We start from the raw sequence: 25,126 nt of genomic DNA, 5'->3' as shown, positions 1-25,126 counted from the left end.
TCAGTTTCTCGGTGTGCATTAATTTGATATTCAGACACTGCGTCCACCTAAATCTTCAGGGAAAACATAAAAATATTGTTGCTGCATGCCAGTCATTATACAGGAGATGTTTATTTATTAATAATTTTTAATTTTTTTTTTTACAAAAGACCAAATAATATGTGGTAAGTAGTACTGAAGTTGGCCTTTCAATACCTAAAGGCAAAATTGGTAACATTTTCCAATATAAACTTTTAAACATTTTTTTAATTGTCTTTACACCCTGACAGCCATAAATAATTTATGTGCTCTAAGAAATGGAGTGAAAATCACATGTAGCTGCTGTAATCCTGTGAAAACTCCCACCAATCAAACACATCATCCAGAATTACTGTATTATGCCAACAGAGTAGGCAAAACAATGTTGTGTAACCTCCACTCCAGACTGTTTACCATTGCATGTTGAACATTAACGTCGAAACACCCAGAGCCTCCTCACATGTATGTACTGTATGTCAAGTGTGAAAGATTTTGAAGCTTTTGAAAATACCACAAACATATTGTTTTTCCCTTTGGATCAAATCAAATCAAGTTCATTATCGTTTCACCATGCATCTCTGTGGAAGGCAGAACGAGAGAGTATTTCTTTGGTATTAAGGTGCAACATAAATCAATTTGTTTGTATAACACTTTTCATATATATATAAAATACATATCAAATTTAAACCAATGTGCATCACAGAATCCGCACAAAGCAATATGTGGCTTTTTAATTAATAAAACACCTTATAATAACTCAAATAACACTATATACAAGGGCACACACATTTATACTCACAGTCCCTGAAGGCAAAGGTGTGTTGAGTGCGAGTTAGAATAGCAAAAACCGTAAAGATAAAATGCAAACGGAGAGTCTTACATAAACACATGTGTCATTGGAAAACCTGACACCCCTCCAAATAATTCTTCTTACTCTAACACATTTGAATTGCGATTCTCTGTGTGTCTGAGAGAGTAAATAACTCGGGACAGTTTGGTTGATTTTTACTATGGTGGCACATAGCTCTTGAAATGGGTGTGAAGTTTTCTCCTTGGTCAGCACAGCAGTGAGGACAGTTTCACATCGATGGAAAGTCCTACTATTCCCAGCCCGGTTGACAACAGTGCAATAGTTTCATCATCAGTGGCATCGCAGTGAGTGCTGTGGTGATGAACTCGGTGTGGCTCCATCACCTGGTGAATACGTCTGTTCAAAGCAGAGTTCACACATACGGATTCTGTCCCACTGTGCATTCGTGGGGATGACATGATGTGTACAATGGACCTAATAATTATCTGTTCAACTGTGATATTAATTTTGGGTTCCTGGTTTGATCAGTTACATTCATCTGCATTGCAGGCTTAATGTGAGTAATGAGTAGTGAGCTGGCAGGCTAATAACAAGTAATGTAGAGTAGCACCATACAGCAGGCTTTCAAAAATACAAATGAGAGAAAATGTAGAAGTAACATTTGAAGTGAAGCTGTAAAAAATTCCCAAAAAGAAAGAACAACATTGCTTTACTTCCTTTTACTAATTAGATTCTCCTCAGTGAATGTGATCCTGATGAGATAAAGACACAGAGCAGTGGAATGCCCCAACACTGCCTGACTGGAGTGCATCTGGCTCTCAATGATGGTACTGACTGAGTATTCAACACCTACACACTTATAAAATTGAGGTCTGCTTCACGTCTTTGGTCTAGTGAGGAATTAAAACCATTATTAACCCTCTACGTCCTCTGCTTTGTTTTTTTACTACTTCAAAATTTCTGCATTTTTTATTTCAGGATAACAAAGCTGTTTGAAAATGAAGAAACACTTAATGCCAGTAAGAGCTGGGATGGTTGGCACATTACCACATTACAGCGATACCGCGGTCATTATTATTTATCTTTTACTTTATTGATAATAGAGGTTTTTGAACTGTTTGTGGAATAGATCAACGGAGAGCAGAGAAAGAAGAGTGGCCGTAAATGACAGCAAAACACAGTAAAGACTCTCACAGTGAGCTGAAATGGAAACACTGTGTTAAGAGTTAAGCCAATGTTTTTTGGGGGTAAGGCCATTCACTTTATTGGCGGTATTGACACAGATAAAGCCACTGTGTCTTGAAAAGCTCTAGCTTGTTGTTTTATTGTTCACTTTTAACTCACTTTACATCATCTTTGATATCTCTTTTCCTTTCGCTTTCCCTCCCAGGGGCACTCATACCCAACTCTCCATTACGGCTCGCTCTCCTTCCGCGACTACATGGCCACTGACGTCACTCACTTAAGGCACCTTGCCATTCTCGCTCTAAGTTACGCTACTCTCGTAAGGGGATTGCGGTATACCACACTACCACAGATATTTCTTGCCTTTCAACAGCAGTAAGAAAAAATCCATACCACCCCAACCCTAATGCCAATATGTCATCAAGAGTTATGATGGATTATATACACATAGGTTGGCCTTTGAAAACAACAAGTTTACTACCAACAGTCAATGTGGGTTTCTTTAGCTATAATCCTGATCAATCCCAAACATTAACCATATGATAGTCTATATCTATGACATTCCACTTTCAGGATTGCTCTGTTGCTACCTGAAATTCCGCCGGATGTCTTTCATTTTGGCCGGATGTCCGTTACCTTCCGCTTTCTTTGTTTTGGCATTCTAAACTCTGGTGGATTATCTGTCCATTTTCTGTTTTCTGAGTTTTCTGTTGCACAACTAAAACAACCTTTAAACGTTCCACCAAAACAAGTTCCTTCCGAGGCTATTTTGTTAAAGCACCGTTGCTCTGAACGGTGCATAGCACCCCCCAAGACAATTGTGATTGGTTTAAAGAAATGCCAACAAACCAGAGCACGTTTTTCTCCTATCCCGGAAGGCTGTGGGGACTCACCAGACCCTCCTCCGCAGCTCTGTGGAGGAAGATCGATCGATAGATAGATAGATAGATAGATAGATAGATAGATAGATAGATAGATAGATAGATAGATAGAGTGGCCGCTGGGACACGATCCACAATCTCTGTGGGACACAACAATGGGGAAATGAAAAGCCACACGCCAGAAACAACTGCCATGATACTGGGCTGCTCTGGGGGACGCAACAACGGGGAAATGAAATGTCACATGCTGGCGGAGGGACCGCCACACACAGGATGCGCTAAGACAACAGGACGGTTTTCCTCACGCAGATTTTCAATTTACTCGTGTTACGAATACTACAGTTCTCACAAAAGGTGCTTCCCATTGAAAAACATTCATTTAAAATTCGTGCTCACCACCACGAACAAAGCGAGAAAATCGTATCCCTGTACCCTAATCAATAGATTAAATAATGTCACCATTTCACGAACTGCCATGAGACTGGGCTGAACCATGCCACTAACTTCATGGGGCGAAGGGTCAACACCTACAAAGTAAATTGTTTACAAAAAGGTCACAACCAATAAAAATGTGCAATGTTTAGCCAATTTCCCAATTAAGTAGAACAAGACACAATCATAATAGTGAGTGAGATGCATCACTATCATCAGTTCATGTAAACAGTAGATGGAACGCCAGTGTGCATGCTGGGACTACAAGGTTTGAAGCTGAGCAACAAGTGTATCATGAAAATAAATCTTTTAGTGTGTCAAATGTCTTCCCTAATTGTGCTGGTATCAGACCTAAGTGATCGAGAACTGGTTGGCCCTAATGTATGCAAGCAGGATCATTTAATTCCCAATGAGCCCTTACAAATGTTGTGCCTTGGTGATAGATGCAATACAGAAAAACTGAGCTCTTGTAAATCTGCAGTTCTCAAAACAAAATGTGTGTATTAAAGTATTGTCCCTTAATACAGTCGGCTTGTGGTGTTCAACCAAGCCAAAAAAAAGAGAATCCAAGAAATTAGGAGATGCTAACGAACAAATCTTCACAAATTATTGCACTTTTTCTCACTAGAGAAAAAGCAATTCAACAAATGGAAAGTAGAAATTGTCAGCCTGTATAGGGTAAGGTGTTCCAGTAACGTATTTCCCAACTATAAAAGGAGAACTGGGACTCATTTTAGAAGATTTGTTTAATAATTCAGCACAGCCTTAAACCAATTCACTTCAAGTGCCCAGATGGTATTTTTATTAGGCAAATGCTCGATGCTTGAGAGGAATAATTTACTTGCATTCTGAAAACTGGCAGGGTACCTTCGAGCCATGCGAAATTTACTGAGCAGTGAATCGGTCTGCCGTTCTTCAGGGTACTAATTCAGCAAAACAATAATTTCATGAACATCATTGTGTTTGTGCTGTGGAGAGATGGGAAGGGGGGCAATGACGATGGTCACTTTACACTGTACTGTTGTTACTACTTAGGTTTAAAGGTAAAACACAATGGGAACGACCTAACTTCTAAATGCAGGAAATAGCACTGCTGGCAGGAGTATTTTTCTCTTGAGGACGTGCCACATTCAGCACACTCAGTCATCTTCTGTCTGGAACTCGGAGCTCTTTTCCTCTCAACCCTCCTTCCTGTCAGCAGCATGGTCCCATGTGAGGAAATGACAGTGATGATACAAAGATGTGCTGTTATTTATTAGATTCATTGTTTATTGTACAAGGCGTAAGTTTTAATGCCTTGTCATACAGTTCTTCTGCCAAGTTTTCCAGGGTTTAATAAAAACAAAAGCACAATGTCCTGAAGGGAGATGAGGGGAGTGCATTTCTGATATCCCTGACCTTAATAAATCCTGCCCTCTGGACAGAAACACTGAGCTGTAGTCAACTAGATTAGAGTACTTCTTAATTATCAGCCTCAAGCCGTTTATTTTGAAGATACCGTTCAAAGAAAAGAAACTGAAAAAAAGTGTCCAGAGACCGTTTTTTAATATTGTAGGAGTTAGTGATGGGAATAAAGCAGCAAAGTGAATGGCAGTGACAGGGGCAGACATAGGGCGGTGTTGATTGACACTGCAATACTGTCCTATTCCTTTTGATGGGATTAAATTGTCATGACCTCTCAGATATGGAAATTGAGCCACTGATCTGAGGCTTTGGAAATGTCAACATAATTAAATTGTGAGACCAGTTAAAGGCAAGGTTCACACTTTTCCCAGGCTTCATTTTAGAAAACTGTACAGCAACTGTACATGTATACAACTAAGTCTCAAATTGTATTTCTCTAAAGAAGGAACTTAAATCTGTCCAAATAAGGCAAGATCCTACTCTACATTCTTCTCTCCAAGAGAGCGATTAAGGCAGTAAGATAGAGGCAAAAATTACATCATAAAAAACAATATACATAAGAAATAATTAGTCTCACTTGTTTAATGAAAAACATTTGAAGACTGAATAGGGAACAACATGATCTGGCAAAATGGACATATTTCATCAAACTGGCTGATTCGTTTGACGTTATTTCGTTCATAAAATAAGATCAACTTTATTGTTCCACAATGTGGAAACATTTTTCTCAGGCCAACCCCCATGCTGCTGCCATTATTGTTACAACATACAGGCACACAACATACATACTCCTAGGTGTTATTGAACAAACACAACAAGGTTTCTGAAACAACAATAAATCATTTAATAATGGTCAAACCAAAGATATCCTCCCACCTTACATTTTCACCCCGCAGTGGTCTATCATATAGCTGCTTTAATAAAACGCTAATAACTCGGCAGCTTTTGCCGTTATACCGCGGATCAGGGGCAGAGGGGGTAACTGGGGTGTGAAATAGACTCCAGTCAGCTGATGGACACATGAAAAGACTCGGATGGTTGGTTGCCGCTCACACCGCCGGACCCGCCTTTGCTCCATCTGAAGTGAAAATATGAATCTAAATAGCCTGGAAAATGCCCCCCCCCCCCTCCCCCAAATAGATCTCAGAAGTGCACGGGGCATCATCACAGGGAGTCATTTGAAGCGCACATAGTGCACGCTGCCATGCCTGCTCCGCCGTGCGGTGGGAGGGGTTGTAGTGACGCTGTTATCCAATGGGCATCGGCTTCCTCTGGACGGAGCGCAGCGCAGCACCTCTGCCTCAGCTGCACTTTTGCGCCAGACAAGTAGGGACGGTCATTCACTCAGCACCCGAGAAGAAGAGACAGGGCTCCGGGAATTACTGAGGTGCATTTGGCTCAGAAGATTCATCTCTTTCCCCATTTTTCCCCCCCATCACGCGATTTTGCAAAGATGAACGTTGGCTGCATCATCCTGGCTTGCACCTTACTTGTGGGCACATCTTCGGTAAGATTACTTCATTTCTACACGTCTTATCGGCGCATACCAGTATAGTAGAAGTGCTGCACTGCTGTTGTGCTAACTTGGGCTGTGGAGCGCGCGCATGAGCTCACGAAAGTGGCTGGGAGATGCTCACTTCCCCCCGCAGCGTTGCGCTAAAGGCAACATGATGCATGTAATCGAGCTTAATACGGCGACGTTTAAGGTCAAGACTATTTTTTGTCCAAGTGTGGTGAAAAAAGTCACTGACAACTCTGTTCGCTAGCCTCCCCATCCTCTCGCCTAAATAAACTGCAGTGCATTATTGCAGAGGACAGTGGTTCCTGGAGGGGCTTCTCTTTCTGTTGGCTGCGATCAACTTCGTTTACGCACCGTCATTTCTCCTTTTCTACATTTCTGGGATGAATGGCTCAGTTGGCGACTTGGTTATTTGATTTAGTGCTTATTTAGGAGGGATGGTTTTAAGGAATAAATCAACAAGCTAACAGTACTTTATTTTCAAACTTAGGCAAATTGTGCTCTAAAATCAGCTTTGCTAAATGTATGCCGTATCAGCTTTGTTGATGAGCAGACAGATATTGGGTTGCTTAAATGCCGTATAATGCATCAAAGTGCAATATGTTTTCCTAATAAAAATATAAATTGATATGATGAATGATGTGTAGCACATGTAAGTGCATTCTGTGGAGAATGAAATGCCTGCTGAAAGAATTGTGTCTGCAACACTATGCTGATATTTAACCAGTATAATTCAATGCATTCAATGCAAGGCTTCTTTCTGTGCTCTACCTCTCTCACAGTCCAGTCAGCATGCATTAACGGATGTTTAGGTCAAAACATTTCCTGCTAGCTGTAGTCATCATCTTTATAATGGTCATCATTGATGTCATTATTAGGACTTACATCAGTGGCATCATTTTAATTCATTCAAAATATGATGGTCATGATGGTGATAGTGATGATTATAATTCTCTACTGTAGAGGTCCAAGTGCAGCGTGCTGTTGTCTGCAGCAAATCACTCACTGTATCCAGAGAAACTGTGAGGTTCAATATTGCAAGACTGCAAGTCAATTTGCCAATGCTTAACAGCCCGTCTTGTTTTATTCCTCAGGGGAATAAGGCAGGCCAGCCCCTCAAACCCCCATGCAGACCAGGCTTCTCCCAGAACTTCTACACAGTGATCGTCTCGAGAGACGTACTGCACGGTCAGAGCATTCTGAAAGGTAAGCTTGCCGCTTGCTGGATCTCATTTATTGACTGATTATATTTTCTTGTCTCTGCCCAGATGTGTCCCTAAACCTTATAGTGTGAGTGAGTAAGTGTGTGTTTATGTGTGTGTGTGTGTGTGTGGGGGGGGGTGTTCTATGACTCCTAAAGAAGGTCAGAACACACTCTAGTTGTGGGTATGCAGCATAAGCAGCTCATCTTAAGAACAGACATGCATATGTTCAGGCAGAAAGATCCAGCTGTGATGAAGCTCGGGTTAAATAATGTTGGGATGTGATTAACTGTGACGGGACAGCAGGTGTTTAATGCATTCTGTTCAAGAGTTATCATTTGAAATGGAGTTTTTTTTAATGAATAAACACCTAAATTAATCTGATTGCACTAAAAGAAAACCAATACATTTCTTCTTTTTTGATTGACAAAGCAGCAGGCTGACAAAGCAAACTAATTTTAAAAGCCCATTCCCTGCTCTGCATGTTTGCAGCTGGAATCCCCAAACCTTTATTTCATTCCCACTGTTTAGTGTAATACATGTTCAAGCCCTTTTATTGTTGCTGTTTTCAGAGGAATTTAATTTTTTTTTTCGTTCGCTCCATTTCTTTTCAGAGCAGGCAGTACTGAATCTACTGTGAGGTTATGCTGGGGTTTCTTCTGCGTGTCTCTTCTATTTGCTAGTGAATCTGCCATAATGGGAAAAATGCCTCTCAATCACATCCTTGGGTCCTAATTTGCATAATTGACAGATAAACAAAACCATTGATGTTAACTGGATGTGCTTCTATAACATAGAGAAGGTTATGTCTTAACCTCTAAACTACAACTACAACATGAAGAAATCACCCCTAACATGAGGGTGCTTCAGCATATTGGAGATTTTGTTATCTACACTGTGGATCTGGAGGCACTTGGTTTTGGTTTTTGTCCACATCTCAACAACATTGTACAATAAGCTCAGCTCTCCCCTGACACTTTGCTTTTATAGCCAAATATTTGTCTATTATTATGTGAAATGCTGTTTGCCAGGAGGAAATGGCATTCTCATTGTAACAGCTGTTTGAGCATTTTCCTGCCTGCGAGCGAAACAATTGACTTATTCTGGAGGTTATTTTGTTATTTAGGAGGCTGACAAGGACAGTGCAGCCGGTCAGTGGGGAGCGAGTTTGCCTGAAGGGGCTCGAAGCTCAAGGCTTCTGCCTGTTCGGAAATGGGCTGCGGCGTCCTTACTGACCCAAACGATGTTAACAGAGAGTGATGTGTCTAGACAGATAACGTATGTAGGTTCCTCCTCCGTGTTTGTGTGTGTTTTATGCATGTCTGTCTCAGGGGGAGGGTGTTGCACACACGTGACATTTCCTGGTGTGCATATTAACAACTAAAAAAGGTTACTTCAAAACTTTGATTGGCTTTTTATATGCTGCTTAAGTGATCCTATATTATCTTTGCTTCCGGTCTCTTGCTTTCATTTTGTCAGTCGCTGTGTTTGTTTCTTTGTGAAAATCAATCTGAGAGCACTGCTGTCCTCCCAACTGGCCACTTACAGGGATAGGGGCTGCAGCCTCTTACAGTAAGTCCTCATGCAATGATAAATGTGCAGGGGCTAGCCTTACTGAAGATCTGTTTTCTATACAGTGGGATACAAAACGGTAGGAAGTCTTTAATACCAACGCCACAATATGTATAACCTGAAACTGTCACTTTTCAAGAAAATGTATGGGCTGGGGATGAGATGAGGGAGGGTCTGGGATGCTCAGGAGCTGGCTAGGGGTTGCTGGAATGCTGTGGGCCGTTGCTGTTGTCTCCCCGGAGAGATAGACAGTGAACGATGGGGGAAGGACTAAAGAGCTGTAGCCCAGCAGGTGCAGTGTGAACCAGGCCTCTGTTTCCAGTCACTGAACAATGTGTGGACCGCAGCTCTTTTCATTCTGAGGTGGAAGGGGGAGTTTTTTCTTCTTCTCTTTTATTGTTTTGATCATGTGTGAGTACTTTGGGACTGATTAACATTTGGGATGTCAAATTAATTTACACCAATCTAAGTTAATTGGATGTGTTAGAAAATGTTTCTTGATGCTCTTGTTACATACACCTTATGCACATTAGTATGTGCTCCAAGGGTAATTTCAGTATTTTTCAACCTGGGCCCTATTTTCCCATACATTTGGGTCTAAGTGACTTATAAATTCTTTGAAATTGGTCCTGCAAACCGGGCTGCGATGTAATCCTACAGGGCAAATACTCACCGTCAATGTACGTTCACTACAAGTGCTGTTTTTAGCCACTGACAGGCTCAGGTTGTTATTAGTGTCTGACTACATTATGGAGAGATGGTGAAGTTCTGAAATCTTTCGAGGTGACTTGCCGGAAGAGAGTGATGTGATACCACGGGTGTATAGTGTGGAACTTGAATGCAAGTGGGGAGAAAAGTGTTTTGGGCAGTTTGTTGTTTTGGCGTACAGAAAGCGTAGCTTTGTGTTAAAAGATTTGCGCTAAAAGATTTTCAACTGTGCATTTCTGAACTGTGCCAACAAATGTCGAGCTACACTGATATTTTGTAACGATTGTAAATATGAATACACTACATTTTGCGAAAACGTTGGTATGGTCCTTTGTTAGCATGCTTTCTTTTCTATTGTGTCCCTTGTAGGTAAAGGGTAGTGTCTGGTTAAGACATGAAAGGTCATTTTTGAATCGTAATGCATCATTCAGTGCCTCGTTTGGTCATTCTTCGCAGACTGGCTTTAGGTTAAAAAGGCTTTTATGTAGTTGACCATAAAAAATCTTTGTTTGACTAACTCACAAATCTCTGCGCTGCCGCAAAGTTGTGCTGAATAAGTCATACCATGCTCCCATGGAGATGTTGGTCTAAGAGCTGGGTCAGGATTGGAGGGAGAGGCTGTGGCACAGAGGCAAGCAGACATCCGGGCCTTGAGTTGTGGTCCGTGCAGATTCCCGCTGTGGGCAGATAAGCCATGAAAAGAAATATTCCAGTGATTGCACTTCGCTGTGTAAGCCATCACCTTACTCCGAGAGCCGGAACAGACACCTAGGAACGTGAACAAGGGGATGTGGCCTCAGAACAAAAGAAATTGATTTGGAATACAGTTCAGTCAGGATAGGGTCTCTTTAAGTCACTGTCAACGCATATTGGAAATGACAGCAGGGATGAGTTCACCCTTAACCCCCGGCCAGTCCTGAGAGACAGTGAACAACACTGCTCTGTGTTATTTAGATGTCTGTGTGACTGCATATTTTGCTTCCTGTCGCCAAGATTATGACTTTGATGGATTTCCTGGAATGGAGAAACCTTGTTTTTGGAGAGAAATTGATTAAAGTTTCTCAATGTCAGGCTAAAAAATGCAGCAGAGGGCAACTTTGTTGTGGGCAAATGAAAAAATACCCATGATACCTAAATGTTGTCTGGCAGACAGCAATCACAAGAGATGTGTGTATTCCTTAACCAAGCATAAAAATATCTTTTTATGAAGCCTGTGGTTTTCCACCTTGACTCCACACTGGTCTTTCAAAAGGAAATTTTCAGTCCCTGTGTTGTCTCTTAAATCACTGGAGATGGACTTGCTCTATGAAAAAATAACGCGCAGTTGCTTTATTTTTATTTCTTTTTCTCCCTTCCTTCATCCCAGGGCTTTTAATTTAAAATAGTTTTTTTTTCTATTTCAGTTAAAGAATTGCACACACTGTGCTTTAATCGAAAAGATTAATTTAAGGAGGATCATGCCTCCATCAGCTATACGCTTTTGGCATGGATTTCCTATTGTTTAATTCCATCTCTAAAAGTAACACATACAAAATGACTTGTAACATGACCCCAATTAGACTACAGCAGGAAAATCTGGCAAAGGGCCATATCTGCTTTGAAACCGCCAGCTCCCTGTTCACTGTGCAGAACTCCTGACTCCTGACCTACTATCCAAAGTGACAGGGCTTTCATGAGTACATCCAGACCCAAGGACTGGGGGGTGGGGTGGGGGGGATTATGTTTCCAGGCATTTGATAAGCGGGATGCCATTTTCCTCTGACTCACGAACGTCGCTCTTGTCCTCCAGAGAGTCTTTCATCTCTGCAGCCAGGACCTGCAGTCTGTGGCGAGCTGATAGAATACAGGTACAGAAGATGAGCCACATCATTTCTCTTTATCTCACCTGCCTTCTTACCAAACCAAGCTACGCTCCCATATCCCTCAAACTCCCAACAACATGACATACATGCTGAGCGAATTCCATCAAGCAAGCCACCCAAGATATAGTTCCTGCCACAGCACAATCCCTTTCATCCTGATTTGTAGTCATTTCCTTAGTGGAGGTAGTAAGTAAAAAAAGGGGTTTTGCTAGATGGGAAACCGACTGTCCGAAGAAATATTATTGCCTCTTGTCAAGGCTTCCATGTGAATTTTATTAGTTCTAGTGCACTGATCTCCACTGAGCTCCTCTCGCTGTGTACTGATATTAGCTGTAGTCTGATGCTCGCTGGGTCACGGCATATGCTCTCATGGAGTTTCATTACAAAACGGATAGTTTCATTGCTTTGCCTTCTGGTGCCCAGTGAGAGACAGGCATGATTCATCTCAACCTCCTTGCATGTAGACATGGGAAGCTGTCAAGAAACGAACCCGACGACTAAGGCTCCTGCAGCATTTTAAAAGTGCTGTTCATGGTCTCTGTTTACACTCCACTGGGTGAGATTATGCAATAGATCTACATTTCCTGATAAAACAGAGGTGAGTTAATTGTGCCCTAAATTCTGAGTTTCAAAACTCGGATTGTATTTGCAAGGGCTGGCGGCTGTGGGTTTAAACATGAAGTGATTATAATGGGAAAAAAGAATAAAATAGGCCCTTCCGATGGTGTCAGCCAAAAAAGAGAGTCCTTGGCAAGGGATTAACAGATAAAAAAGAGATTGTGTTGGAGGAGGAACTTGTGACTTACTACTGTATTTCTGGAGTGGAGGCAAGGGCAAATCTATCAAAAAAAACATGCGTGGACAAAGTTTAAAGTGGTGTTTCTTTTGTAAGTCTTAGAAACTGTCTGCAAATTACAGTTTAACCCTCCTGATGAATTCCTCTCTTTACACTGTCAAAAAAAGTAAAAAAGAAGAAATTTGAAGAAATGAACACCTCGTCTTCCATTTATGACCATTGACGACCTTGAATACTATTTGCATTTATTATCGAAAACCTTTTTCTAATTGGCTGCCCTTCCTCACAATCAATGTGTATTAGTGCTTTGCATCTCTGTGCCTGTTAACGATCGGTGGCCTTGATGAAGACTATTGGCTTTTTTGTTGTAATGCTGAAGTGAATAATTTTCCCACCAGGAAACCTCTGATTCACCTTTTAGCTGTAAATGTAACCCACAATCTACCAGTTCATTACAAAGCCCCTCCCCCCCCCACACACTTTACGCTTGTGGGATTTATATGCCTTTGAATACAAATCAGGTCTTTAGTATTGAAGTGGTGTTTCTTTAGCTCAAATTAGTCAGTTATGTTATTCTTCTTGTTTGTATTGCCATGACAGCGCACACTTCAGTTTTATTTAGATATTAAATTATTATTGTAATTAATAGAAAAAAGAGGGAGAGATTGAGAGCTCAGTGCAAACTTCGCTTGTCAGAAAATACTGAGTAAAGTTGTGTTTAAACCAATTTTCCATTTCCATTATCATCAGTCTAAAACGGTGTTTTTTCAATGCTACGATAGAAATAATATAGACTCAAATAAAAAGCAAGAATTGAAAATTGTATGGATTACATTTTTTTCAGTCTTCCATCTACCTATGTGACCATGAGCAGCTAGTTTCTCTAGCTGACCTCCTTCAAACCTGGCCTGAATGTTTATACTGCGTTCTATTTACTTTGGAACTTTTTTAACTCGAGGTACTCGGAGGTTGTTTGAGTTCTGAGCTTGGAAATCCGAGGTCAGCGGGTGTGTTTCCGACTAGACTAGCTCATTAAATATCACAGGTTTCTGTAACTTGGTCCAGGTAGCGGGAGCAGCAAACTTAAACGCCTTTTTCACCAGTTCTTGCCTTTGGCACAGACAGAAGGAAAAGATCCTGGGAATGAACATTGTAAGTCTGTACTTTGTACTTCACAGAACAATTACATGTTTTATAAGCTAGTAGCTACCTTCCACTCCAGGCACTCCATGCTTCTTTTTCCTGGGGTTGTCCTTATAAAAAGGATCTGTTGTCTGTGGTGTTGTAGAGCAGACATACACGATATTGGTCGTGACGCATCCAGAATACAGCGCAGACACGTCCAGTGGAAAATAGGGGTAACACCACCATCCCCTGTGATAAGCTAACACATACTTTGTCTTCAACTGAACGCATAAGGCTAAACTGATATGAACCCTCCATCAAATTCCTGTTAAGACAGCAAACACGCTGATTATCATGTGCACATTTTTACAGTAAGCATTAAATAAGTGATGAGCCGTGAGAATTTAGAGAATCTCCACCTACTGCCCTCATGCTCAGCTAGGCCTTTTTGTTTTTCTCCCCCACCCCCTCTTCATTCCTGAGTCAGAGACTCAAAGTGACATATTGCCTCTCATTTTATTGATGAATTACGGCCAAGCAGATTGACCTTGTGTTGCCACTTGACCTCTCATGTTCTCCAACACTCATATCCTCAGTCTGCAGCACTGGTGGAGATGAAAAACATGGCCCAATCCAAATGATTTACTTTCAGCTCGACTCAACACATAGATCCTTTTGAGCTGCTGAATGCATCTCCAGAGGGCCACTCTGTATTGTACTGTAACGCCATTTCTGAAGCCACAAGGCTTTTGCTATTCTATCGCCTTAATTAAAAGACTTCACTGTCAACATTCCTTTGTCCTACAAACTCTAATATCAAAAAGGTCCCTTGCATAGAGCAGCTTGTGCTGTACTTTGTCCTTTGGATTAATTCAGCCTGGAATCTCTAATTGATCAGGGTGTCTGTGTGCTCTTGTTTTTACCATATTCTCTTGTTCACTTTTGTTTAATGCATTAATACACAGTTATTTATTTATATGTGAACAGAGCATATTTTGTGCACTGTGTGTGTTTATGTTCATGTGTGTGAATGTGTGTGAAGGCAGTGCTCCATCCAGAGAGTGATTATCTTAAATGGAGAAATTAAAGGATTACAAACCAGCCCAGTAATCCAGCTGTCAATCTCGACGATCATAGTAGGAGAGAGAGGAGAGAGAGATGAGAGAGGAGAGAGAGAGGAGAGAGACGAGAGAGAGAGAGAGAGGAGAGAGAGAGAGGAGAGAGAGAGAGAGAGAGAGAGAGAGAGAGGAGAGAGAGAGAGAGATACACCCTGTTTGGAGTGGTAAAGCTGTAAACTTGTCAATCAAATAGGAAGATAGGTTTTTTTGTATTTCCATATTAATTAACAACTTTCCTCACTAAAATAGAGGTACTGATTTCACCTCAGCAGTGGAGATGAAATGTCTGTAATACTTTCACTGTGATTTCACTGTAAAATTCAATTTTTCACAGACTGTTGGACCATTTTATTATAAAATGCAATTTTTTGTGTTAATATACTGAATGAAAGCAACAGAAGGCTTGGATATTTTTCACAATTTCTATTCAAATTTCAAAATCAGATATGCTCACAAGCTGGCTGTTCGAAAAAAGAAGCGGTGTCATTCTGCTCAACTGGTTGGATTGAGTATATTAAACTGCATTAGGATATCCACTGGAATGTGACTCCTTACATTACAATCCTTTTTAAGGATTTTACTTCTTACTACTATAAAGTCATATAACAAATGCTACCAGAGTTTATTTGGGGCTTGTTTCACATTTGCTGATAATCGCAGATTTAAATAGCAAATGAATGAGAGCAACTACAATGGCGTATACAGCTACATATAAACTGGGTGTGTGTTGCAGATTAGCCTTGGTGTTGAAAGATATACAGTGTCCCTGCCATTTTTCACCAGGCTCTGAGGCACATAAAAGAAACAGTTTGGGAAACGATGGCACCATAAAAGAAAATAGGAACACAAATCCTGACTCCATCATGGAAAAAAGGGGGAAATTGCATCTCCTATGGTGGTGAAGCTTTTTGGATTTGATTGTATCAATTTGCTGTCTATTTTGATCTAAAAAGCGGGCTGTATGCAGGCTTATTTGACCAATGACTTGTGGATACTCACTGCTGGGAACTATTTCTTATGCAGCTCATCTCAAAATACTGTATTTCATTTAAAATTCTCCATTCTCTGTGTTTTTACACCTTTCACAGATTGTACTTTTGCCCATTTAGGTGTTTGAGTTTGAATCTATTTCCTCCAATTAAACTTTCCAAATAGAATTTAGAGGAAGCTGTTGCTTTTAATCTTGTTGCAACGTTCTAGATTTCAAGGTGTATTTCAGCTAAATGTGTGTTACCTCTTGAGCTATTGGCTTGCTTTGTTGAAAACATACCGTTGTTACTATAGCACAGGGGACTCAGTCACACTTGCTACAGACTGTCTGTTTGAAAGAGCTCATTTTGGTTGGATTCAGATGACTGATTTAAACATCACAATAAGGGGCCATGCTCCATCCTGTTGTGATGCAGATTTGTCTGTGGGAGGCCGACAAATCTAAAAACATGCTTTGCTGACCAGAATAAAAAGAAGATATTCTGCCGCAGAACTTTAGCATGGCTTGATCCATTCTGTTTCCCCCTCACAGCCAGCTCTAATGTCAGTAAATAATTTAATCTTTTTATGTGTTTTATTGCTTACTTTGCTTTTTTTTTTACCATGAACACATTATCTCAGCTGTCTACATGTCTGTTCCTCTCCCTTGAAACCTGCGGGAGCTCATCATTCTACCTCTGACCTCCTTATGAATCCAGTTCCTTAAAAAACTTAGATGCCAACAAAGCACGACTTACTTGTCTGACTATATATTTAGAGCTGCACTCACACAAGAGCAGGACACAACTTGTATCCCATGCATGCGCACACGCACACACACACACGCACACGCACACGCACACGCACACACACGCACACGCACACGCACACACACTTTAATACTTACCGTAGAAGTTATTCAACGTAGCAGAGGCCCCCTGTATACATGTATATTTTCTATTGCTCTGGTGGGGAACGTGCACACAGTAAAACTGCCAGGAAAAAAAAAGATTAATTTCTAAACCTGATTGTGCGTTTTGTACTGCTTTCTCACTTCTTGACAGGTTTGTGTGTGAATTGGATCGAGTCGCTCTGTAAATACACAAGAGGATAATAGCCATTGGCCAGCAACACTCAGAAATTCACATGAAACATCATTACCATGCCAAAATTGTCCCAGTTGCTCTCACAAACCTGTCTTTTGTTCCATCTGCATAACAAGATGTTTTAAAAAAAGAAAATATGTTTGGCATTCCAGGCTTTATTTAGAAAGAGGATGGTAATTCATAGAAGTACAGAGGAAAATCTGGGGTTGAGAACTCACTTTTTTTGAAATATGGGAGCAAATCAATAGAGCCCTCATTTTTGCTGGCAACGTGCAGACACATACTGGTAGCATCGATCACAGCTTCAGAAGAATCACAGTTTTCCTCCCCTGCTCCACTCTGTCTCTCTGTGTGCCTACCCACCCCTCTCCATCTCTTTATCATGTCTCTTTTCTCTTTGTTGCCCCGTATAGGTTTTCAGATAAAAATAATAGCTCTGAGAACCAACAGAAAACAGAGGCATAGAGGAGAAGAAAGAGGGGGAGGTGGTGGTGGGGGTGTTGGTGACAGGGTTTGCGATCTGCGCCACAACCCAGCAGTAAGACAATAAAAGGCAGTCTGACTAACTGTGGCCTCTGGGAATAGAAGCCTTCTCATTGCCATAAACAGCAATTTAACATGGGTAAAAGAACAAAACTGGATGCAGCCATTGCCTTGTCATAATGATTACAACCACCATAGGGCTGTGGCAAAGTGATTGATGGCTGTTACATTCAGGCACCTATTTTAAATGCAGTGTCAAATTTATAGTTTTGTAAACCAATCTAACATCAAGGCTAACCCAAATGATGACACGCCAGAGCTGCCACAGATAAATGAAAGATGTTTGACTCCCGTTCTGTAGCTTGGTGCTTATTTATTGCTGCGCCTGTGTTTGTTAAAAGCAGAGAGATTGTTATGCTGATGGAATTTGCATACCATAGCTAATGTCTGTACCTAAGCAAGTAGGCTTTTGATTTGCAGCCCACAGGTTACTGACTGAACATGCTGTAGTCATTTCGAATCTAGCCGTCTGCATTTTAACCAGAGGACATGGAAAGCTTTGAACAGCTCTCTAAAAGTATCATTATGAAGTGGAGAGTTAAATGTCCTGGTTGAATACGCTGTGTTGCCACTGCAGGGCCAAAGGCTTACAGTGTAGCTCACCTGTCATGAATAAAACAATCACAATGCGTAGATATCTGGTGGGCTTTCTGATTTCATGTGGTGATTCACAGCTTGATTTGCATTTCTGTTACGCTTTTCCAAGATTATATTAAACCACTGAAAAACCACATGATGCTTTGACCACAGCGATGGTTCTGCTTGTTATTTTTAACTGATAGCTTTTCCTTCTTGTGTCAGGTTCAGGGCCCGTTGAGCTCATTATTATAGGGCTAGGTTGGATGTTGGCAACAATACAAGACCCTCTTCCACCTTCAGGCGCTACAGCATGTTAGATAAACAAGGAGGCGTTGGAAGAAGGCCTGAGCATCAGTGAAGTCATGTGTGTAATCAACGTACTCTAGCAAGCTGCATAATGTGTATGCTAAAGAGTAAAGAATTACCTTAAACTGTGGGGCAGTCCCATTTGCATTGAAAATGTACAGTACTTGGCTTTGGGATGTTTGGTGTGTACAGAGTTAATTTCCATGACAATCCAGTACTATCTGTGATATAAGTCAGATCAAACAGGGGTTGGTGAGTAGGGATGCAAGAACTATACATTTTTGTTGGTACGACTGTAGTCTAAAAATACCATTTTTTTTTAATCTGTTTGATTGATCCCCAATGGGGAAACTACAATTTACACTCGGTGTCCACACTTTGTTAGTTATCACACACAGTCTTGAACTACACACACACACATGCTCAGGATCTGTACATGTACTAATGGAGAGATGTCAGAGTGAGTGGGCTGCCAGCCGAACAAGCGCCCTGAGCGGTTTGGGGGGTACGGTGCCTTGCTCAACAGCACCTGACAGTGCCCAGGAGATGAAGTGGCATCTCTCCAGCCACCAATTCACACTCTGTACTTTTTGGTCCATACGGGGACTTGAACCAGTGACCCTCCGGGTGCCAACCCAACTCCCTACAAACTGAGCTACTGCCACCCCAAACTCATGACTCATGATTATTATGCATTAATGCTAACTTTAGTTAACGTTAAAAAAATTGCAGCAGTAAGTTATTCCACCGTGGAGACTGTCATACTAGCTATGTTTCCATCCAAACGTTTTTATCCAAATTAAGTGATATTGAATGAAAAATGCCTTATGGAAACAGTACAATTCAATGGAATTTCATGAAAATCGACTCAAAGGAAATACGTTTTGGATCGGAATCTATCTTGAACTATATACGACTTATGCGATAAACGCTGATGGAAACTTTATTTGCCGAAGTAGTAATGAATTGCGATTAAGTTTTAGGTCATTTTATGGTTGTAATCCGCCACAAAACGAAGAACAAGAAGTTTTAGTTAATTTCCGCCCAGTATTTCCGCTCTGTTTGCACACATGATGGGTGTCAACAAAAACAGATGGAAGTGGACAAACGAGGATACGAGAGACTTTTTGAATTTAATTTATCAGGAACTCGCAAAGGAAACGGCCAACAAGGTTGGGAAAAGCCGCGGGACGTCCTCCAGAGTAAATGAAAGGCACTCAAACAACGAGACATGTCTCAAAAAAAGAGTTGTCTCACAGCGGTGCCGGAGGGAAAATAAAAGGCAAGTTGCATCTGCATCGTCACAGCGATGTGTTGATAGCATCGTTGTTTTCTTATTATAGCTTGATATGTTGCTATCAGCTGGCACATAAGCACTAGCCTACAATTTGTGCGTTATTGATCATTTGTTGGTAGATGACGTGATCCATTTTGTTTGTTTGCAAAAGTTTGCTTGAATGTTGTGTGATTCATTGCGAAAATGAATGAAAACACCTTAAAAACCAAATTGATGTACCAATTTGATCGTAAAACAGCATGTGACCTCATAATACACAGGATTTTGTTCACTTTAAAGCCATTGGATGGAAACACACTTTCACCAGATTTATTCGCATGAGTTTTTTTTTTACCGAACTTCAGATAATTTGATTGACAAGTGGATGGAAACTTAGCTTCTAACAGTACTCAGTACTCGCGATGACAGGACCGGCGTCTGAATTAATAAGAACTGCACACACCGCTACACATAACTTGCAGTGAGTAAACACTCAGTGTTGCGGAGCCTTTACAATTCATTTATTAAACGTGGCATTTTAAAGTGTGGTTAATAGTGAAATCGGCCGAAAACGGCTGCATCCCTATAAGTCTTAATATCTGTTGGACATTTTAATACTACACCTGGTCTATCTATCATCCACAGTGGGGCTAAATGGCCGCATCATACCTATGGGATACTTGCTTGTTTCCTGCTTGAACATCTTAGCTGGATATCAGGCCTGTTAGTGACAGCACTAGCATAACCTACTCATTCATGTTCCAGGAAAACTGGGATTTCTGACCATAAATAAAGGGAGATAACTATTCAGAAATTGTGTATAGCGTCGTTTTTGTGGTCATTTTTTAATTTTCATTAGATTGTATGGTGAAAAAAGAGAAGAAAAAAGACAATTGCTGATAGCCTACAGCTTTCCTTTTTGTAGTGCTTATCTGATGTGAAACTTGTGTTTTGGGGGTTTGGTTATATGTGTGGATGTTTTGGGGAGTTAGTTTTGCATGTCTGATGAAGCCACTTGTTCAACAACCTGAATAGTGAATATGTGCGTGTAGTTAACAGATTTAGCACTTTGTCACTTTCATTCACATGGATCCTGCAATACATTTTTTATCACACAAGTAAAGAGTGAGCTGCTATCTTAACAGAAATAATTAAAATAAACTGCTACAAGGATTAGAAAGGCTGAAAGGTTAAGCCAATTAAATGATTGTAATAGCTGCATTTCAAGGCCTTGCCTCAATATTTATACCACTTGTGGTGTGGTGTATGTTAATGCAGTTTGGAGAAGGCCACACAGGTGCACACATGCCAAAATTACTTATTACTCCTACTTAATCCTAGTAAACATCTGAATACCCTCTCTTCAATCCTAATTCACAGCGTGTATTCTTCTTTCTAATTAAATCAAATCTTAGCATTCATTTCTCAGCTTCCAACAGAGGGGAAAATGCAAAAGAATTGCCAACATTGTTTTGGTGATAGGCATTAATAGAGGCTGCTTATGCCAACATGAAAGCTGTACCCTGCAAGTATTTGAAGATGCCTTTTTTTCACAGCAATTCTCATATTTAATATGCAAAAGCTACATCCACATTTTAACTGTACTAGTACAATACCCGTTGAAAATGTGCCTGTTTGGAACAAGTGTTTACTTGGCCTGTGGTATTGCTGCTTGTAGAATTCATCAAATAAAAAAATGAAATTCTACCACAAAAAGACTTACAGAAGTAGTTCATTTATTGTACTACTGTATTTAACTGACAAAGAAGGTTGGAGATTCAGAATGTAATCACAAAATATCACAATGACTATGTGGAGTAATCAGACATTAGCCTCATGGACTAATGGCAGTGCGCTACCCACCTGGCCTGTTATGACAGCTAATCAGCACATACTGTATCAACCGTCAGAACCGGAGAGAGAGAGATGGTGTTGCCTCGTGCCGGATCCTTAATGAATTTAACATTTCAGCAGAGGCGTTCATTTTCATACAGGTTTAGTGGCTTGACGGTTAACGGTGAAGTAGGGGATTTGATTCACGGGGGTATTTTGGCGACTTAATTAACCCCACCCAGAGTGAGTCTGATGAAAAGTGATGTATCTGCCTGGTTCAACTCTGAGATTTTTTTGCATTGCACAGTGCTCTGAAGGAATAATCTCAGAGATCACGTTATGTTCTGCCAGCTCACAGCAATTTAATGTAATAGCAGGTAAAGAGTCCCCCCGCTATTCTAAAACGTTGCATGTGGCGCCTGCTAATGTGCAGGTTACTGTCCCGTCCAAACCAAGATACACATATAGACAGATACGACTCACTTCATAAGATAAACAGCCTGCCTATAAGTGGCATCATGCTCTGTCTGCACTTGTTGTCTGGTTGCTCTTTACATGTGTGGGTTTCTGAAATGTCCTGAAATTTGGGAATTGTTGTTTGTTTATTCAAAGACAAAGACAGTCCAGTAGTAGTGCTACTTTGCACATTTTTGTGGGTCTGAGGAGTATGTCACATTGTAGCTGCCAAAGCTCCGCTGTACTCTGTCTCTGGTCCTCATGGTGAGAGGGGGAATGGCCAGCGGCTAGAGCGGCAAAAGCCAATGTGTGCTTATTTTACCGATATATATTTAACGATATCTTTTGTGTTTCTAATCCAAACAACATCAGACTTGGCACTGCACACTGTCATGCCCTTAGCAAGAAACCTGTCAAGTTTGAAATCCATCAAACTCAAACTCACTCAAACGGTTGAAGAGATATGCAAGTGATATACATACACACACACACACTGCAAAAAGGGGTGTCTAAAAACAAGATAAAAACACTAAATCTGAAGGAAAAGGTACTCAAAATAAGTGAAATTATCTGTCCATGCATAAAATAAGAAATTCACTCTTAAAACAAGATCATTTATTCAACACTTCTAAATCTAAGTTTTTTTTATGTTGTTAAGAACCAAATAGTTTACAGTGCACTGACAGACAGACCTTCCTGTAATTCATAGATAGATGAATTGCATCCAAAAACTTATATATGCAGACAGATTGTAAAGATGGTGGCAAATTGGACAGAGTGACCATCAACTCTGAATCTGTGCACACATGCACGCACGCACGCACACTGACAAAGAGAGACAAGATCCTTTTATTGCTGGTGTAATTCTATCAAACAAAAACATCATCAGTATTAGATTACACATGGATCACTCCTGCTTTTTTATTTTTTCCTTTTCTTCCTTTTTGAAGACTTTTAGATCCAATTTGTGGTCTCTCTGTGCCTGCATTGCCATCTTTCTCAACTTTTTCAGCAGCCTGAAGCTCTGTGTGAACTCCTTTTCACACTCGGGAGATTGTATCTGTTGTTCCACGGATAAATGGAGCAAACAGGATAAGATGTTGCCAGTGGACATCCTTTTTCACTATCTTATAGAACATAAGATAACTGTGTACACACACCGATGTATTCTGAGTGTGTACATGTGGAAATGTGTGCGCGCATGCATGCTTAAGCTCCTCCCCCATTTGCAATAATCTTACCACACACCACCACAGGTCAGAAGCAGGGCTCTTGCGGGCTGCATTCTTAATACTCTCAAGGCTGGAGGCAAAGCAACATGAATTTCAATTAATTATTAAACAAGATTATTTATTTACTTCCTCCACACCTTGAACCAACTAACTGGCAAATCTAAATAGCATTTTTTTGAACCTGTGGCACACCTGTATGCATAATTTACTCTCATGGCCGAATATTTTCTTTAGGATGTCGAGTTAAGTCTACCTCCTGTACACCTTTAGGGAATCAGCCCAGTGGACTTTGAAATGTGTAGTACTTTAATTCAAATGGCCTTTGATTGTACATTGCACTGTGCTTATCTACATACAGAGATTGATTTTAAAATGTCAATTAGCATAATTCTTTTGTGGTCATCAAGGGCTGCTTCTGAATTTTTGGTTTGTTTTAGATTAATGGCATTGTGTGAATCAAGTGGAGTTGTTCTGGTGCGTAAGGGTTTGCCAAATGTATGTGTATGTGTGTGTGTGTGTGTGTGTGTGTGTGTGTGTCTGTCAGACTGTTGGCAGTGGGAAAGAGAGATGAATAAGCGAGCAGAGGACTGGAGTCCTGCCAACCTGTGAGACTCCGGCGCACTGCAGATGAGCCAAACCTCCATCCATTCACATGGAGCGCTTCATGGTGGTGCAACGACACGCTCCCAGCGTCTGCCTGTCAGAATTTCTGTGCGGCTGTATGTTGACGTGTACTGTAATTCTGTAGCAGTTTTTATTAACCGATATTGTGCTATCTTAGGCATGATTAATTATCAATCTAAACCTCATATGCCAACAACCTTTATTATGAAGTTTAAATTAGAAAACCTGCCAATATCATGGTGAACATCATTATGTATTTATAAAACCCTGGCCAGGATCATTAACAGCACAGCACACATCAAACATGGCAATGTAACAAATAGCAAACAGCCGCCATGTAACTGAAGCGCAGAGGCGTGATCTATGCAAATAGCACACACAAGCAATGTAAATCAAGTAAAATGAGATGTCACTTTCATTTCTGCTCTTTGAGCCGACCTGTACAGGTTTCTTTATCTCTTCATTCATCCAGTGTGATAAGGTGTGTGTGTGTGTGTGTGTGTGTGTGTGTGTGTGTGTGTGTGTGTGTGTGTGTGTGTGTGTGGTGTGTGTGTGTGTGTGTGGTAAGAGACATCAGTAAGACTAACACTGCAGTGATGGAGGATGCAGCTGGAGGGCAGTTAGATTACAGCAGGATCCTCCTGATATTACTGTCAGCTAGAAATATGAATGCTTTGTATCAGGGCTGAATCAGTAAATGAATGGACCCCTCAAGGCTAATAAACAGTGTTGGGCAATTACAGTTACACTTACAGTTACTAATTACTTCTTCTAAAAAGTAACTAAATTAGATATTCAGTTACAAATTATAAAAGTAACTAGTTACTTAAGAAAGTAACTAATGCATTACTGTCAAGTACATTTTTAAATGCTCAAATGTGACCCCACCTCCAGCCCTCTTTAAGGGAACTTTATTTATGGTAGATCTGAATATTATAACGAAATGAACACTTAATACAAACATACATATATATATATACTTGTGCGCTGTTGTGTGCGTCAAAGCGTGTGTGTGTGTGATAGAGCGAGGGAGAAGTGGAGAAGTGAGAGAGGGACAGCAATTAGCTTCGGAGCGAGTAGCCACTCTAGAGTCATAGTGCCTATGTTTTCTGACCACGGGGGGAAATCTTTAGCATTAAAAGTTACCCCCCTTCTTGATTTCATAACGCCGTACCTGTCTCTTGTTGACTGACTCGTTTGTGTTGTTCGTTGTGTGTTCGACTATGCGTGCTTTCGAACACCTGCCCAACTCTATCTCTGATTGGCTTACCATCAAATTTTACTCAACCTCAGCCAATCATCAGCATTTATGCGCATGTCTCGTGCACAGCCCACTAACCAAGGAAGAAAAAAAGTCTTTGCCTCTCGGCTCAGAGATCTAGTTGGTCTGATGAAAAAAACAGCAGCAATTTTATTAACGTGCCTCATTTTTCGGGAGTAACAATAACGGTGTTATTAAGATGGTAAGAGTAATCAATTAGATTACTCTTTACTGAAAAAAGTGACACCATTATTTATAACACCGTTATCCCCATCACTGCTAATAAATGCACATGAATGTTTGGTGTG

At 40.7% G+C, this 25,126-nt stretch overlaps 1 protein-coding gene across 1 annotated transcript in view; it reads left to right on the top strand.

The window, feature by feature from the left end:
- Window positions 1-5,939: 5,939 nt before the first annotated feature.
- The window catches only part of LOC116687850 (cadherin-4-like), a 211,308-nt gene continuing 192,121 nt past the window's right edge, over window positions 5,940-25,126 (top strand). The window contains 4 exon segments of the mRNA XM_032513525.1: window positions 5,940-6,085; window positions 6,088-6,152; window positions 6,155-6,238; window positions 7,345-7,456. Of these exon segments, the coding sequence (XP_032369416.1) occupies window positions 5,986-6,085; window positions 6,088-6,152; window positions 6,155-6,238; window positions 7,345-7,456 (361 nt within the window). The 5' untranslated portion in view covers window positions 5,940-5,985.

Source organism: Etheostoma spectabile, chromosome 4 (assembly GCF_008692095.1).
Source record: "Etheostoma spectabile isolate EspeVRDwgs_2016 chromosome 4, UIUC_Espe_1.0, whole genome shotgun sequence".
Taxonomy (NCBI): Eukaryota; Metazoa; Chordata; class Actinopteri; order Perciformes; family Percidae; genus Etheostoma; species Etheostoma spectabile.
Note: the sequence above shows the minus strand (reverse complement) of the source record. Positions and strands in the feature narration are given on the sequence as shown.